The sequence below is a fragment of the Euleptes europaea genome, chromosome 1, assembly GCF_029931775.1.
Source record: "Euleptes europaea isolate rEulEur1 chromosome 1, rEulEur1.hap1, whole genome shotgun sequence".
NCBI lineage: Eukaryota > Metazoa > Chordata > Lepidosauria > Squamata > Sphaerodactylidae > Euleptes > Euleptes europaea.
In genome coordinates this window covers 145,096,001-145,112,155 of record NC_079312.1, presented here as the reverse complement: position 1 = coordinate 145,112,155, position 16,155 = coordinate 145,096,001, and the positions used below count along the sequence as shown (strand labels likewise).

The 16,155-nt window shown below is 43.4% G+C and overlaps 1 protein-coding gene across 2 annotated transcripts in view; it reads left to right on the top strand.

Moving 5' to 3' along the window:
• FMNL3 (formin like 3) overlaps positions 1-6,006 on the top strand; it is a 145,171-nt gene extending 139,165 nt beyond the window's left edge. The window contains exons 26-27 of one of the 2 annotated variants that reach the window (XM_056851561.1): positions 967-1,081; positions 5,797-5,922. In XM_056851561.1, coding sequence (XP_056707539.1) covers positions 967-1,058 — 92 coding nt within the window. In that variant the 3' untranslated portion in view covers positions 1,059-1,081; positions 5,797-5,922. Of the gene's footprint in view, positions 1-966; positions 1,082-5,796 lie in introns of both variants that reach the window. The other variant, XM_056851551.1, reaches the window with a different exon arrangement.
• The last annotated feature ends 10,149 nt before the right edge of the window (positions 6,007-16,155 follow it).

The window sequence follows — 16,155 nt, the reverse complement described above, 5'->3', positions numbered from 1 at the left end:
GTTTCAGAGTAGGGTCTGGAAGACCCGGGTTCAAATTTCCATCTTGCCGTGCAAGCTCACTCAGGGATTTTGAACCAGTCACTTATTTTCAGCCTAACCTACCACACAGGGTTGTTGTGCAACTGAAAAGGAGAGGAGAATAATGTATGCAGCTTTGGTCCCTACTGTGTAAAAAGGTGGGGTAAAAATGAAGTAAATAAATAATAAATATATCTGAAGATGGGAGACAGATAAAAGGTAGGTTGGTGAATGGCTGAGAAGGAGAGAATGAGGCAGTGAATGGGGAGAGGATATGGGGGTTGCCAGGAGGAGCGAAAGAGGAATTAGGGTGGGGGAAAGTGAGGTGCTCCCCCCCAAGTCCTTGAGGGTTCCCTACCATGCAAGTGGGCCTGGCCCAGCGGCCAGTGCCACACAACCAGACCACAGTTTTCCTAGATACAGGCTGCCCTGTATTTGCCACCTGAAAATAACAGTTCGTTCAACAGATGAAGTGGGCTCCTGTCTACCGAAGCTTATGTCACAATATATTGGGTTGAATTTATCATGCTCTATGTATTATTTTATTTTATTTTTTGCTGGAACAGACTAACCAAACTGCCCCTTTGGAAAGGGAAAACATCTGTATCCGTCCCTTCTGGAGGAGGGGTTCTTTCATATCACCTGTTATACAACATGGCTGTAGCCTTTGACTTTTTTTGGGGGGGGGGGCTCACTATAATGGGGGAGTCTCTGCTTACAAGCATCAAATGTTTGGTTCATTTACCATGAAATCCTAAGCAGAGTTGAAACTCTTCTAAGCCGATGGAAGTTTACAGGCCTAGAAGGGTGCAACTCTACTTAGGATTGCACTGTTATCCAAGTAATGGCCAAGCCTGTGGCATACGTTCAAGTGGAATTACATATATAACCTAGCCACTGTACTTCAGATTATTTGATGTGTATTTATCTTTGTCCATCCCCTTGCAGTGTTGAAGAGTGTCCCTTTCACTGCTCGTACAGCAAAGCGGGGCTCTCGCTTCTTCTGCGAGCCCTCTCACCATGATGAGCCTAACTGTTAGCTCCACTCTGCCCCTCATCAAAGGTACCTGTGGAACCTTTTTTTCTGCATGCAGCTCCTCTTCCATGGAGCTCAGGCTCCCCCCACCCACCCATCCTGCATGTGTTGTTGTCTCCTTCCATGAACTCTGGGCTTCTCAACCACACCTCAGACTTAATTCTCTGCCAATTGCCATCTAAACAGGCTGAGCGTCAAAAAATCCCAGCATTTATGTCAGGAATCATGACATCAAGTTGACTCTCTCTTGGACTGCTGGTTTCAGGGCTGCCTGCGTGCATGGATAAGGGGGCCGGGTCAAGGCAGCTCGTACCTTTCAGTAGCTGTGAACAAGAGGGAATTTAAGCCCTTGCATGAAAAGCTGCACCTTTCAAAATTCCCTTTTATACACAACTATGAAAAGGCACAAGAAGCTGTGTGTCCCTTGGCATCTGGTCAGCCTAGCACCCTGCATTTCGTTATACCTTTTCAATATCCTTTCTGCTAATATGAGGGCTGGAAGCTTGATGGTTGTTTTAAAGAAACAGAAATTGAGTTGTTGTTTTAAGTGATTGAGCCCTCCTAAAAAATATTTGGGTACCTTCCTCCTCGCTGTTGAGAATCGCTGCTTGGGCAGAAGAATTGTCCTGCATGTGTTATTCCTTGCATGTTTGGCATGAGGATTTTGCCATGGATATCCTGTCTTGATTTGGATACCCTGCATGATTCTGCGGTCTGTTTATGGGGCACCTTATCAAACTAATGCAAAAGTTTAGCTTACTCAAGCCTCTCTCTCAACCTGAGTTGGAACAAGTGGGTGGTTCACTGCCTGTATGTCCAGTGGGGACGGAAGCAGCATGTCCTAATGTGCGCTAAAGGAAGGCTGCTTCCACACAGGGAAAATTCCCCAATGTGCTCCAGGGGGTCTCTGCAAAGGCAGCAGCGTGCACAGCTGCAATGGAGCATTTTCCCTGTGCCCACCAATTTTCCTCCTCACCTGGCCACCAGAATGCTTTTGGCTGGCTTTAAAACACAAACAAGTGGGAATATCATTGTAGTGTTATTCAGTAAAATCACATGAGTAAAGCTTCTCTTGCATCTCAGCCAGCAGGAGAGAGATTGGCTGTTTGAATACTTCACTGTGAAGAAAAAGCCCACCTACACAGGATGAAAAGACTAACCTAAACGCTTCTCCTTACTTTCTATAAAAAGAGAACATCCAGATATATTTTTTAACTACCAAGTTATGCTGAATGTTTAAATTTTCCCTTGGTTGAGTAAACAGTACCAGCATTCCACTTCAGGGTTCTCTTACGGGCCCAATGCTGTTTATCATCTTAGATAAGGGAGTTCAGAATGTGCTCACGTCTGCAGATGATACTAAATTGGGTGGGGTAGTTAATACCTTGGAGGATAGAAATAGGATGCAGCTGGATGAGGATAGGATGATGGGCTGAGGCAAATAAAATAAATGGGACAAGTGTAAAGTGTTACACTTGGGTAGTAAAAATCATTTATATAAATATCAGAAGGGTAAAACCTGGCTGGGTAGTACCACCTGTGAAAAGGATTTGGGGATAAGCTTAATTTGAGCCAGCAATGTGATGTGGACTGCTGTGTCTAGTTTTGGGCGCTACAGTTCAGGGAATATGTCAGTAAGCTGGAAGGAGTCTAGTGCAGGGCAACAAAGGTTGTGGGGGGTTTCGAGACCATCATGGGCGAAAATGCATAGTTGCTTTATCCTCCTTTAATCCCTGTTTCAGCCAGGATTCAGCCTGGATCAAACACATGCATTTCGCCTAATGTGCATTCGATCCTGGCTAAAACAGGGATTAAAGGAGGATAAAGCGACCATGTGTTTTTGCCCTAAGTCGTGTGAGGAGAGGTTGAAGGAGATGGGAATCTCTATGTTCAGTTCAGTTGTTATTGCATATGGCCAATGGCCATAACAAAAAATAAAACACCACAAAAACAGATGACAATCGTTAATAAAAGTTACATTTTAGAAACAAATTAAAAGCTGTATAAGTATGTTTCTCTAACTCTCTGGATCTTATCAAAAACAGCACATAAAACATCATTAAATAGTTAACCAGAGTTATTTTGGGCTTATCTAACATGAAACAAACAACAAAACTACTCAAGCCAAAAGTCGACTCTTTAAGATGAGGGAAACCCAATATGGTTTTAGTCCTGGGCAATAAGAGACTTCCAGATAGAATTCACAGTTGTAATTAGTAAGCCCACTTCGCATCAGCCAATTGGTTAACTCAATTCTTTTCAGAAGTAATGGTTTGGGCCAACCTGGCACGTATTTTCTTTGCTGCTAAAGCAAAGAGGACAACTTTAAGAGAGACAGCTGGCTCCATATCTGCATGGAGAAATAAAACTTTCTCCATAACAGTACATTGTCCTAAATTGGCCAAAATTGTCTCTAATTATTTTCCTTGGAGCAAGATATAATGGGCAATCCAGCATATAATAGCACAGATCTTCCAGAACTGAATCTCCACAGATATATAAACGCTGAGCAACTGGTCACTGGGTATAGCATCCTTCGAGCATAGCAGTTTGCATAGTTTGAAAATGGATGGATGTGAAGGCCGAACATAGTTTAAAGAATGTGATCTTAGATGAGTAATTTGCCCTAAAATTACATGCTTTAATTAGTTTAAACCAAATTAAAAAATGGATTCTAATACGACTGCCTATCAAAAACTGCATCATGCCAATATACTTGGTTCCTGCAGTTATAGTCAGCCTGGGCAGCCCCACAAATAACATCTGGCAAACTATAGAGTTGAAGAATTTTATTATAGTTGCTTGACCATATGCAGTCTGTTAGACTAATGATGAAATATAAGCTTGAGAGATGGCTTGCTGGAGTCTCTTCAGTTTATGTGCCAATGTTCAAACAGGGTTTTATGTGCATGTGCCTTCAAGGAAGGAAGACCCAGTTCTACTCTTAACAAGGTGTCTGGGGTGTTTGGAGGAAGAGCTAGAACCTTTTTCATGAAGAGGTTTTTGATTCTCTTCAACTTATATAGGAGTTTGGCAATGACCTTGTTCTGAAAAAGCTTTATTGCTGGGTTGATCAAGAAGCCCCCTTTAGGGCGGTAGAATTTTAAGATGATACCCATTGTCCGAAGGGCTATTGGGGAATCTCTATGTTGGAGAAGAGACATTTGTGAGGTGATATGATTGCTGCCTCCCCATACCTAAAGGGATGCCATGCAAAGGATGGGGTGGATATGCTTTCAGTAGTTTTGGATGACAGGAATTTGACTAATGGATATAAACTACAGCAAAGGAGGTTTGTCTAATACTGAGGGAGAACTCAATGGTGCAGTGTGTTTGACACCTCCCTTGTGAGGTGGTGGATACTTTGTCATTGGAGGTTTTAAAGTATTGATTGGATACCTACTTGGCAGAGACATTATAGTTGTAGTTCCTGGGTTTGCCGGAGTTGGACTAGATGACCCTGGTGGTCCCTTCCAACTCTGACATTAAATAGATAAATAAATATTTTTAATTACCCATTGATTTTCAGCCCTCCAAACCTTGACTGTTTTGTCTGAGCCTGTTATTTGTCAAATAATATGAAACTAACAATATGAACAGGGAAGGAGCTATAGCTCAGTAGCAGAACACCTGCTTTATTCATTTTTATTGATGAATTTAGAAAATTTCCTGTGCTCTGCTCAAGGCAACTTAGACACTGCCCCTTTGGCATTTCATTGAGTTAGTCCTATAGTGCCCCTTTCCCAGACTTTGTGGATAGCATCTATTAAGACCATCACCAGTCCCTGGAGAAAAAAGCTTTTTCCACCCAAAATTTGCCGTAACTTTTTATTTCCACCCCCCCCCTCCATAGCAGCAAGAACCGCCTGCCTCTAGCCTCCTCTCAGTTCATCCTTAGAGGAGGGTAAAAAAGGCCAACTCTCTGAAGCCCTGGAGACATCAACCTCCGCTTTGCTGCTGCTTCCTAAGTGGAAGATGCCAACCAAACAGTTTGCAGTTTGGGGCACAGGGAACTGGAGACAGGAAGCTGCTCGTCTCCACTCTTGCTTGCTTGCTCCCTCTGATTGGGAAAGAGGAACACAGCTAAGTCTTAAGGCCAGACTACACACTGGAGTTACCCCTTCCCCCAGCAATTGTCAGGAGGGGGAAACAACCTGGATCAATCAATGCTGCTGGGGAAAGGGGGAGAACATCCCCTGTGCCTTTTGTCTAATTAACAGTGCCTACTCAGCGAAGTTGCTTTCAACTCTGAGAGAGAAAAATTGTGTTTATCATTTCCCCCCTTACCTAGTGCTTATATTAGCTTGAGAGGGAGCAATTCCCATTAGGACAATGGGCTGGGAGGGGGAAAGTTAATCCTCCCCTTCTGCAATCCTAGTCCATATAGGGGGCTGCAGCTGCTTTCTAGAGCCAAGTTTCATGTCTGGGGTTCCAGACAGAACTCCGTCAGGCATAATTTGCCCCTACAGTGAAAGAAATGTCTTATGTGCTCCTTTGGTAATACAAGTAAAGAAATTCCTTGAAAAGAGGGGTAAAAAGAGAGGCAATATGGGTGGCTTCCTAAATTTCCCCACAGGAAATTTCCTGACACCTGCTTGCTTCTGCCCTGAAATGGTAGGGAGTTCCAAGGAGTGGGTAGTCTTGCAGAATCTCCAGTGTTGTCAACAGCAAATTGCTTCCTCATTGAGTCTTAGTGATTCTTTGCTCCCAATACTTACTGGCTGTTCCTTTCTCTCATACAGTCCTGCATGCCCTGCCTTACCAACAGGCTGATGCTGCATTCCAGCGGTCCAGGTCTAGTTCTTTTTTGCCAAAGAAATATCTTCCTTCCTTGCAAAGATTTTCAACTGAAGAATCAAAGGGACCTTCAGGAAGTGCCTTACTGCAACAGTATTATTATTAATCTCGTATTATTTAAGATGTATTTTTTTATCTGTACATATATGACCACTCCCATCAAGACTGTTTGGTTTCTAAAGAAGTGAGTTTGGCCAGCGGGCATCTAACGTCCTGTTTGAGCATCCAGACCAGAATTGCACTTTTGACCTTTTGGCAACCCATCCTCATTGGAGCAAGATGACAACCACCATCATATTATGGTCTGACATATTACAGCAGGGGAAAGGAAGCATCATTCTAGAATAGATCTTGGATGTGAAGCTAGTCTCATGGAATCATGGTATTTGCAAGGAGCCATATTCAGCAATACTGCACCCTTTACAGAGCAGGGTGGGAGTTGACATTGAGAAGTTTAGAAGCTCAGTCTTACTGGCCTTCAAGAAACCATTGGAACCCTTATTCAGAAGGGAAAACATTCAGACCAAACTCTCAAGTCTCAGCTGTACAAAGTGATCCTGGTGTTGGCCTGGCAGAAGAATAGTGATGGCAAGCCAACCACTGAGGATCATAAGAAAAATTCTGGGTAGGTTGCAGGCTGCTTTTGACACTGTCTCTTTTAATTTTCTGAAGGACCAAATTCTGCTTCAGGTGTGGCGTTTATATACTCTTCTCCGTTTGTTGGACAAAATGGCATAGCCCACTCTGGGCCAAATCTAGTGTGCCAATTAAGGCCTCCTAAAACCTTTAGCAAAACGCATTGATAGCTACCTTCTGTATGACTGTTGGCCTAATCGGGGGTAACCCAAGCCATTTTTGAACTTGAAGTACTTGAACTACACCTTCCACTAATTAATAAGAGGCAGAACTCACTGGGAGATTCTCCAACACAAGCCTCAAAGAGACGTTGGATGAAGGACTTCCCATTGAGTTTTGCCTCATGGGTGGAACCTGTCTTGTCTCCCACTTGTCTGCCTTTACAGGTAGCCAAAACCCTCAGGCCCTTTCCTTGCCTTTCATGGTAGGACCACCACTGGCCATTGTACCATTGGAGACTATCCCACGAGGCCAGGCTGGAAGGTTTGGCTGTGATGCTTCTTGAGGCAATCAGAGGATTCGCCTGATCTTCATTACCTGCTTTATTTTATTTTATTGACCAAAGATTTTTGCCCAAAAGAGCTGCAAATAACATTAAGATAAAGCCATTTGACTACAAAAGTAGGACTGCTTCTCAGTTGTAGTTTTTAAACTCAGGGAAGCAACCTGCCTTCCTGGGGGTTCCAGGCACTTTGTAGAAGCAAGAACCAATTAGGGTTATGTTATATATAGATGTTAGTATACAGAACAGCCCTGTAGCTGCAACATAGTTCCAATGTAGTTATTTCTTCCTTCCTTCTAATGCCAATCCAGGTGGTCCCCCTGTTAGTGTTCTATAACCACGCACAAGAGCACTGGCACAGCCCTCTTAAGCCTGTAGAGAGAGATTAGGTTATGAGGGCAGGTGATGAAGCCTGCAGATGATCAAAGCACTCAACTCTACCACTTGACTAGGAAGGACTTGGTCCTAGTGCTCAGATATACCTGTGGAAGTCAGTAGTGCTTGGGAGCCACAAAGCATATCAGAAGCCTCTGCTTTAACTTTAAAGCCATGCCAGAGAATCTCAGTGACTTTGTATTGCTATGCCAGTGTTCACTGGGCAAATGTGCCCGAGGCCTGCCATTCTCATTAGGTTTGCCTCTGTGGTTTTGAGTCCAACCAGAAGGCAACCTGATGCCTGTACTGTAAAAGAGGGCCGTAGGGCCCTCAGGCGTTTGAGTGAAGCTCAGTGGAAGATGACACATTTTGCATCAGTTGCCAGCTTCTCCAATGAGAAGGCTGCCAGGCAGCTTCAGATACATGATCTGTACATGGCTACTCAGAAGTAAGGCCCATGAGTTCAATGGTGCTTTCTCCCAAGAAAGTGTGCATAGGGTTATAGCCTTAGAACAGGATCCTACCACTCCACTGATATTTGAAACACTGAGCTGAAGGAACTGTATGGTATTTTGCGAGCTCTGTGGAATGAGACTTTTGACCAACAGAATTTCCAAACCTTACCATTTTTATTTTTATCATTGTATGCTGGATATGCCTTTTATTCCGGCCTGTGAATATGCAAATTTGGCTCAAAAACCTTATATAAATTAATTTTCAGATTTAAAAAAACATACATAATGCAATTCTCAAATAAGATTTTTTAAGGGGAAATCAGGATTTTGGGGACACAAATATCCACAGAACCTTCCTCTCCACTCAAACATGAAATTGTGACTTTTAACCTGCAATCCCTACATTCTCTTCCTTCAAAGGTCTTTTGCCACCTGGCCAAATTGAGGCTGCAGAGTCTTATGAATTGCTTGCAGAGATCGTTTCCAGACTTCCTTGCTCACCACCAGTTTCAGTTTTGTTAAAATGGGATCACCGAATTGGCAACAGATCAAAGTAATCGTGGTGTAAGGTCAGAAGAACAGGGGTGACTCATCCTCTGAAATGATGGACATTTTTTAAATTCAAAAGATAGAATACCTGCCTTTAAAAACATTTCACCCCATGAAGATGGTTGGTAAAACTTGGGCATCAGCCTCAATGTTGCAAGAGATGTTTCTGCCTGCCCCCACCCCCAGCATGTGGCTGTATCCTTTGTATTCCTAGCTGCAAACAGTGCAGCTCAAATGCGAAGTATGCTGGAAAGGGTAGCCGCCATTTCCTTCTCATCTCTTTGTTGGGGGTAAGCAATGGCAGGGCATGCCTCTATACCCTTTCTGTATATCCTGATAATGCTCACCTGTCAGAACAAGGGGTAAGTATGTGCAGCACCGATTGGCTAAGCAAACAGCTCTGTCTGGCTGCATTAGCAGTCTTTTCCCAGCAGCAGCCAGCAAAATACTTTCTGGAAGTTCTGTATGGAAATGCTGTGTAATCATGATAATTTAACAGCAACTGGTTACCTTATCTGCCCTTCTAAATTATGTAAGAACCATCATGTACTGGGGAGGAAAACTGGGTCCGTCTAAGGCCTCAAATTATATAGACTTGTATCAGCAGGTGGGCAAGTGACTTCTGTGGACCACTAACGATTTCTCTTAACACTAAGAGTTGCCCTGACCACAGGGTGATGATCTTGAAGTGTCAGGCCAACACTAGCCGCTGCAAGATTTGGGAAGGCCTGGGATTTTGGAGGCACCTCTGCCACAGCCTTTTGTATGACCTTGGGCAAGTCACACAGCCCTTGCTTAAGTGAATGGTAGTAATTGCCTGGAGGAAGGGAGCTAGGAGAAGGTAGGACTTCATACCACTTGGTATCTGCCTGTGTGGCCGTATGTTGCCAGCTCTGGGTTGGGAAATACCTAGAGATTGGGGGGTGGGGTGGAGCCTGGGGAGGGGAAGGACCTCAGCAGGGCATAATGCCACAGAGCCCCCCCTCCAAAAAACCATTTTCTCCAGGGGAACTGATCTTGGTTGTCTGGAGATCAACTGTAATAACAGAAGATCTCCAGGTGCTACCTGGAGATTGGCAAGCCTAAGTAGGAAGGTGTGTGGTGGGAATCCCTGAATTCAGCAGGTAAATCTGATTACAGACACGGGACAGTGGGCTAGTGGGAGATGTTTGTGTGTAGCTTTAGCTGAGGTACAAAATCCCTGCTTTTCACAGGATTAGGTTTCGTAATGCCACAGAACCATGTGATTCAAGGACCTTGGGTCCCAGCTTTGTCCTTTGTCAAGTTGAGTCTAGCCACTTGGCTGCTAAATTGGACCAATCATGCCCCTTCCCCCCCCCCCCGAGACCTGCCAGATATCATCATGTAGTATGTAGTGTGCATGCAGCAACCGAGAGGGAGAAGGCAGCTTTGTCCACCAGACTGCCAGGCCAGTTGCCTCCCCTTCCCTTTCGCACCTGGTCTCCATCAGTGGGCATTCATCCTGCAGAAGGAGAAAGCGGAGGAACAAGGCCCCTTTCAGTGAGCATTGACTAGAACATTTGTATGCCTCCTGTAAATGTCTGGCAGACCAGGTTGCCATTGAAGGCGAGGGAAGAGCTGCAGCTAGGGAAGGGAAAACAAAGAGTTGCTGTAGAATGAATTATTGGGAAGGGAAGGTAGAATCCGACTAGAAGCTAAAGCTCAAATTAGGAAAGGGGAGGGGAAAGCAGTTAAGTTAAAAATGGGAAAGGGAATTATTGGAACCATAAAAAGGGAACCTGGGGGACAGAGATAGTGTACAGTAAATGTAAACATAACTGAAAACATAAAATGTGAGTAGATTCCCTGTTACAGCAAGTAAGAAAATATGGTCCAGAGGAAAAATAAGTTGAATTTGGCATTTCCAAAGTGACATACTGGGAAGGATTGGGATGTAAGTAATGCAGCCAAGGTCATGCAGGGAGTCTCAGCAGAGCTGCTTCAATGTTTTGTGCGTGTTTTTTGTTTTTGTTTTTTTCTGGCAAAGATGCCCTTGCACACCCCAGAAGCACCTGCAAACAGTTCCTACTGGCACAGTGCATGGCTCTTGAAGCAGGCTGCCCCAGGCAAAAGGCTCAAGTCCAAAGACTGAATCATTTCTGGGCCTTTCCAGATGTATCAGTCTCTCTGTTCAGATGCTGCTTATCAAGGGTCGAGTAACCAATGGTCATTAGTCATGATCATTAAATGGAATCTCCCCTTTGAGGTCATTTTGCTCCAACAACAGAGCAAACTCTATGCTCTATTTGTGAACGTCAAAAAATATTTAGCTGGCTGCTGTCAGAAACAGAATGCTGGACTAGGTGGCTGTACAAGGCTGCTCCTATGAGGAATCAGTGGACATTTATATGAGACACAGTCCTCTTCTGTCAACAGCAGTGTCACTTTCAAAGCAAAAACGTGCAAAGCTCATGCAACAGTTCTTACAGACTTGGAATCTTTCTCACAGGATTAGCTCATGTTACTTTTTCTGATGCAGGGATCAAGCACGTGGTCGTCCTGCTTTGAATACGCAAGGCCCAAACGGCCTGCTGCCAGTCACACAGCATTTATCTTTTTCTAGCATGGAGGTCTCTTTTTTAAAAGGCCAGCATGACCTTAGGGTTAGCATGACTGACCACTAAGTGCTGGTTGAAAAGACAAATGTGTGAGCCTGGATGGGCTGCAGCCACTTAGATTTCTGAAGCAAACACTATTTTGTCATATAAGCAAAAGGGACCAAACCTCCCCCCTTCAAAAAAGAAAAAGCCTTTGCCACAACCTACAGTAATGCAACAAAAGGGTGGAACTAAAGTTGCACAATATGTTGAAACTAAACAAAAAACTGAGCCACTCAGGCTATGAAGTTATAACATGAAAATCTAAATTAACAAACGTTTCAAAAGTAGCAGTTATGTACGATCAATATTTCATTACACATTAGAAAATCCAATTGCATGGAACAAAGTCAATTGTGACATAAATCCATTCAATATATAAATGCAACATGACAGAAACACATGGTGTACCATATGCACAATTATTTGCTCTTGTAAGTATAATTGACAACAAGGTTGTCCGTACTACAAGTACATATCCATGAACAGTTCTTCATTAATGTTCTTATTTTCTCTTCTCTTTTAACAGGATCCCAGTAAGTCCTGTTTCAACACAATATCTTCCTCAGAAGACAATGGACCTCTTGTAGCTACTAATAAATACAACATTTTATTAATAAACTTAATTCTACATTACTAAATAACTGCTTCCTTATCATTTATGTTTCATACTTACAACGATGACCACTCATAGGTGGTTCTGTTCATACATAGATGTACCATAAGTTTGTAGTTTTGTCTAAAGAGGATGCATATGGGATCCTTGTCTAATGCCTTGCACCTGGATGTGCAAGAATTAAAGTAGAATACTTAGGGTAATGTTCACAATCCGGTCTAGGTCAGTTTTATTGGTTTGTGCTTGCCAAACAGCAAAAACATACTGGTTTGTGCTTGTCAAACAGCAAAAAAACCCAAACAAAATGCTGGACTGTTGGTCCCTCCATCACTTTATTTTGTATCCTTGATCTGTGTTCACTTATTCTATATTTCAGTGCCCTTGATGTTTTCCCAATATACAAAAAATTGCAAGGACATCTGATAATATAAATAACCCTCTTTGAATCACAATTGCTAAAGCTCTTTAGCTTAAAGTGAAAGCCCATGTTAGAAGTAAATTCCTTGACCTGAAGAGATAAGGCACACATGGAACACCGGCCCCATTTAAAGTGGCCAGCTGGTAAATTAGAGGATGTACGTTCTCTTAAGTCAGTATGAACTAATTTATCATGTAATGAACTAGTCCTTCTCAACCCTCAACATAGTGCAAAACCTACTGGGTTGTGAACATTACCCTAGGTATTCTAGAAGCAAAATTCATATTTTTATTTGATACAGTACAGCCAAAAGGTTTGAACACTGCGTTAGACTTAGGCTGTTTCCTTTAAATGGACAGGGTTACTTTAATTCTTTTTGCATATAATTTAGTGAGCAAGTATATATACATCCAGGTGCAAGGCATTAGACAAGGATCCCATTTGCATCCTCTTTAGACGGAACTACAGACTTAAGGTACATCCATATATGAAAAGAACCATCTATGAATGGTCATCGTTGTAAGTATGAAACATAAATGATAAGGAAGCAGTTATTTAGTAATGTAGAATTAAGTTTATTAATAAAATGTTGTATTTATTAGTAGCTACAAGAGGTCCATGTTTGTCTTCTAAGGAAGATATTGTATTGAAACAGGACTTACTGGGATCCTGTTAAAAGAAAAGAGAAAATAAGAACATTAATGAAGAACTGTTCATGGACATGTTCTTGTAGTACGGACAACCTTGTTGTCAATTATACTTACAAGAGCAAATAATTGTGCATATGGTACACCATGTGTTTCTGTCATGTTGCATTTATATATTGAATGGATTTATGTCACAATTGACTTTGTTCCATGCAATTGGATTTTCTAATATGTAATGAAGTATTGATGATTGTACATAACTGCTACTTTTGAAATGTTTGTTAATTTAGATTTTCATGTTATAACTTCATAGCCTGAGTGGCTCAGTTTTTTATTTAGTTGCAACCTACAGTAAGGCAAGAATGGTCTTCCTGACGTTGCTTGCAGAGTTTACAGTGTATCCATTGCATTGTAGTTCTTGTCTGTAGTTAGATGTAACTTTTTGTACATGTGAAATATTATTGGTTATATAGTCAGCCAATGCCTTTCTCCACCTTGTACTGTACAGAATTTCTAATTATGGGAGAGAAAAAGAAACAAACATGCAAAAAGGCTATCCATGTGCGTACTGAGAATCTGTGTTTCTTTTTTTCCTGGTGGCAGTGGGGGAACGACCTGTGAGCAATCACGTTGACATCGTCTCAGCTGAGCTAAGCTTTCGGACACTGGGCCAAAGGGTGCTCCAAGAGAGCACAAGTTAAGGAACTATCAAACGTGGCAGTTTTTGAGCGAGACAGCCCAGAGAGAGAATGGGGCATCCATCTGACACCCACCTTACTGCTGAGAGTGGCAGGTGCTATAAAGCACAGATGATTTAAAGTAGATGGAAAGAGCTGCAATTGAAGTCCAGGGCTGGAGCTGCTGTATGTAATTTTCTTAGTTGTTCATCACACTTTTTTGGGGGGGGGGTTGGTACTATGTATACACATACTGGGAAGGCTCGGCTGCTGCCAGTAAACTCACTGATCTGTTCTTCCCCTACCCCACATATAGAATGTACTGTGTCAGCCACCCAGTACCAGACAACCCCCCCCCACACACAAACACATACTACAGCATTCCTGACTCTGGCTGCTGGTTGTATCCCTGAGCTGTTTATTCAATCACTTCTCGATTCCTGCCTAGAAATGGTCAGGACTGCCTATGCAGGGAATGATTTTAAAAAGGCATAAGCTGGTCCTACATAAGGCTAGACAGGCTGAGACAGGATCCAAGTGGAGAAACTTGACATGGATCTTGCTACGGTTGTTCTTAAAAAACCCTTTCAAAGCCAGGATTCTGAGCATCCTGCCTGAGGGGAGGGCGGGTTGAACACTAGATTTCTTTTATGCATTAGGCAAGCCTAAAAAGGGGTATATAACTGGAGGGGGTTGTTAACAGATGTCCATAATTTCAAAAGTCCATGTTTGCTGATAAAGAGTCTAGGCTTTTGAAGGTTGGGTTTATCCCTTGAATGATCCAACAAATGCAAACTCAAAGGCGAGGCAAAGAGAGGCACTTGGTTTCTCCTCTTTCCCCAACTCAGAAAACGGCTGATTAGGCTTAAATCTTTCTCATGATTCCAAATCAATATATAATTCTCAACCTGGGCATCTCTGAATACTTCAGTCCAGAGAATGGAGCTATGAATAGACAAGACAGATCTTTCTACAAGCTGCTTTCGGTTCCCACTGGGGAGAAAGGCAGGGTATAAATGAAGTAAATAAATAATAAGTAAATAAAGCTGAAGGAGGAAAATAAAAGGTAGGTTGCTTGGTGAGTGGAAAGAATGTGATAGGGAAAGGGGAGAGGATATAGGGGCTGCCAGGAGGAGGGAAAGAGGAAATATGTGGGTAGGGGGATCCAGGGGAAAGGGAGGTGCACTCCTGCAAGTTCCCCACTATGCAACGGGGCCACTCCTGAGTAAAGGCTGCCGGGGGAGGGAAAGCTGCAGACAGGCCAGACAAAGGTAGGTAGGCTGATGGGTGGAAAGGAGAGAAGGAAGCAGGAGCAGACAAGTCTGTGGGCACATTCAGGGAAGAGAAAGAGAGGATAGTGGGGGAGGAGTCCTTGTTAGTGCCCCACCTGTACTCTTTTAGACCCCTGATGTCTAGAAAATTGCTGCTTTAAAAGGGGGGGGGGAGAGATCTGAGATCCTCTGGCTGCCACAACGAATGCTGCAGTTTCTTCTCTGCATTAGGGAAACATGAAAAGGGATCTTCATTTAGAGGGAACAACCTAGGTATCCACAACAGAAGTAAACCCTACTAGATTCATGGCACCCATTAATTGTGCAAATAATGCAAAATGTTCAAAAGCTGCATAGTATAATTTGCTCACATGCACAACCATTTCTTTTGACTGATGCCATGCTATCAGGTATACTTAAAATGGAGAGTATTTGCAGTGACAGCTCTACAATGAGGTTTGGTGGCAGCCTCAGGAAGATGGGGAAGGGGGTGCAGCCCTGGCTGCCATGTGCTATTTCACACACATACCTCACAACATCGGCTGCTCCTTCCTTCATCATTGGCTGAGCATCTTTAAAAACAGTGTGACTATGATGCTGAGCTCACCCAATGGGGCTTACTGAACTCTCCCAAATGGTGAGAGTTGGGGAAGCCTCACTGAGCATGTTTAGTTTAGGTGCTGTTTGAGGGATGAGGAGGAAAGGAGTGTCAGCCACGCTGGTTCCTGGGAGGGGAGGTGAGGGGCAGGGGGAGGCAGGGAAAGGTAGAGGGTGCTGAGGAGGCAGCAAGGGAGGGGAGGTAGCCTCTTCTGTTTACCTTCTTCCATACATTTATGTTATAAAACACATTCTTTTCTTTGTGATTTGAGTCTTCTCCTATAGGTCCATGTGTTTGTGTCCATGCATAATGCATAAGCCAAGTGTATAAAAATAGGTACATGGCCCTCTGTCCAGAGTCCTCTTCGGCACTCTGAAGGGAGCGGAGGGAGCCTTGGGTCTCAACACCATCGGACACTTATTTTTTTATTTATTAAAACATTTTGATGCTGCCTTCCCGCCCGACCAGGGTCCAGGATACATGGAACGCAACCCGAAGATTTCCCCAATAGGCCAAGAAACAGAGCCGAGGCCCAGCATCAGGCCAATCTGAGGCCAATCCCACATTTAAACCAATCCTTTACAGGAAGTTAGAATGCAAAACGTCTGCTCCAGGTTTATAAATATTATTTTAAAAATCCCATTGAATCCCCAACACACAAGGGATATTGCAACCAGCAAGAGGGATCCAATCGCAGGAACAAACAATTGCGATCAGGCCCACATACCCCATCCCTGATCCCAATGCACACTGGATTATTACTAGCTGGCCCTGGCCCTTCTGATTCTAGATCCAGGTGGTTCCCAGCTGGTGAATGCCGATAAGGGATGTCGTTCCATCCAGTGTCTGTTTTTTAATGGATGCAGGCACAAGCCAACCCCGTCTCATCTCATCTCCTGGCTGGATCTCAGAGCTGGTGCTGAACTCTGGGGATGGCATCGA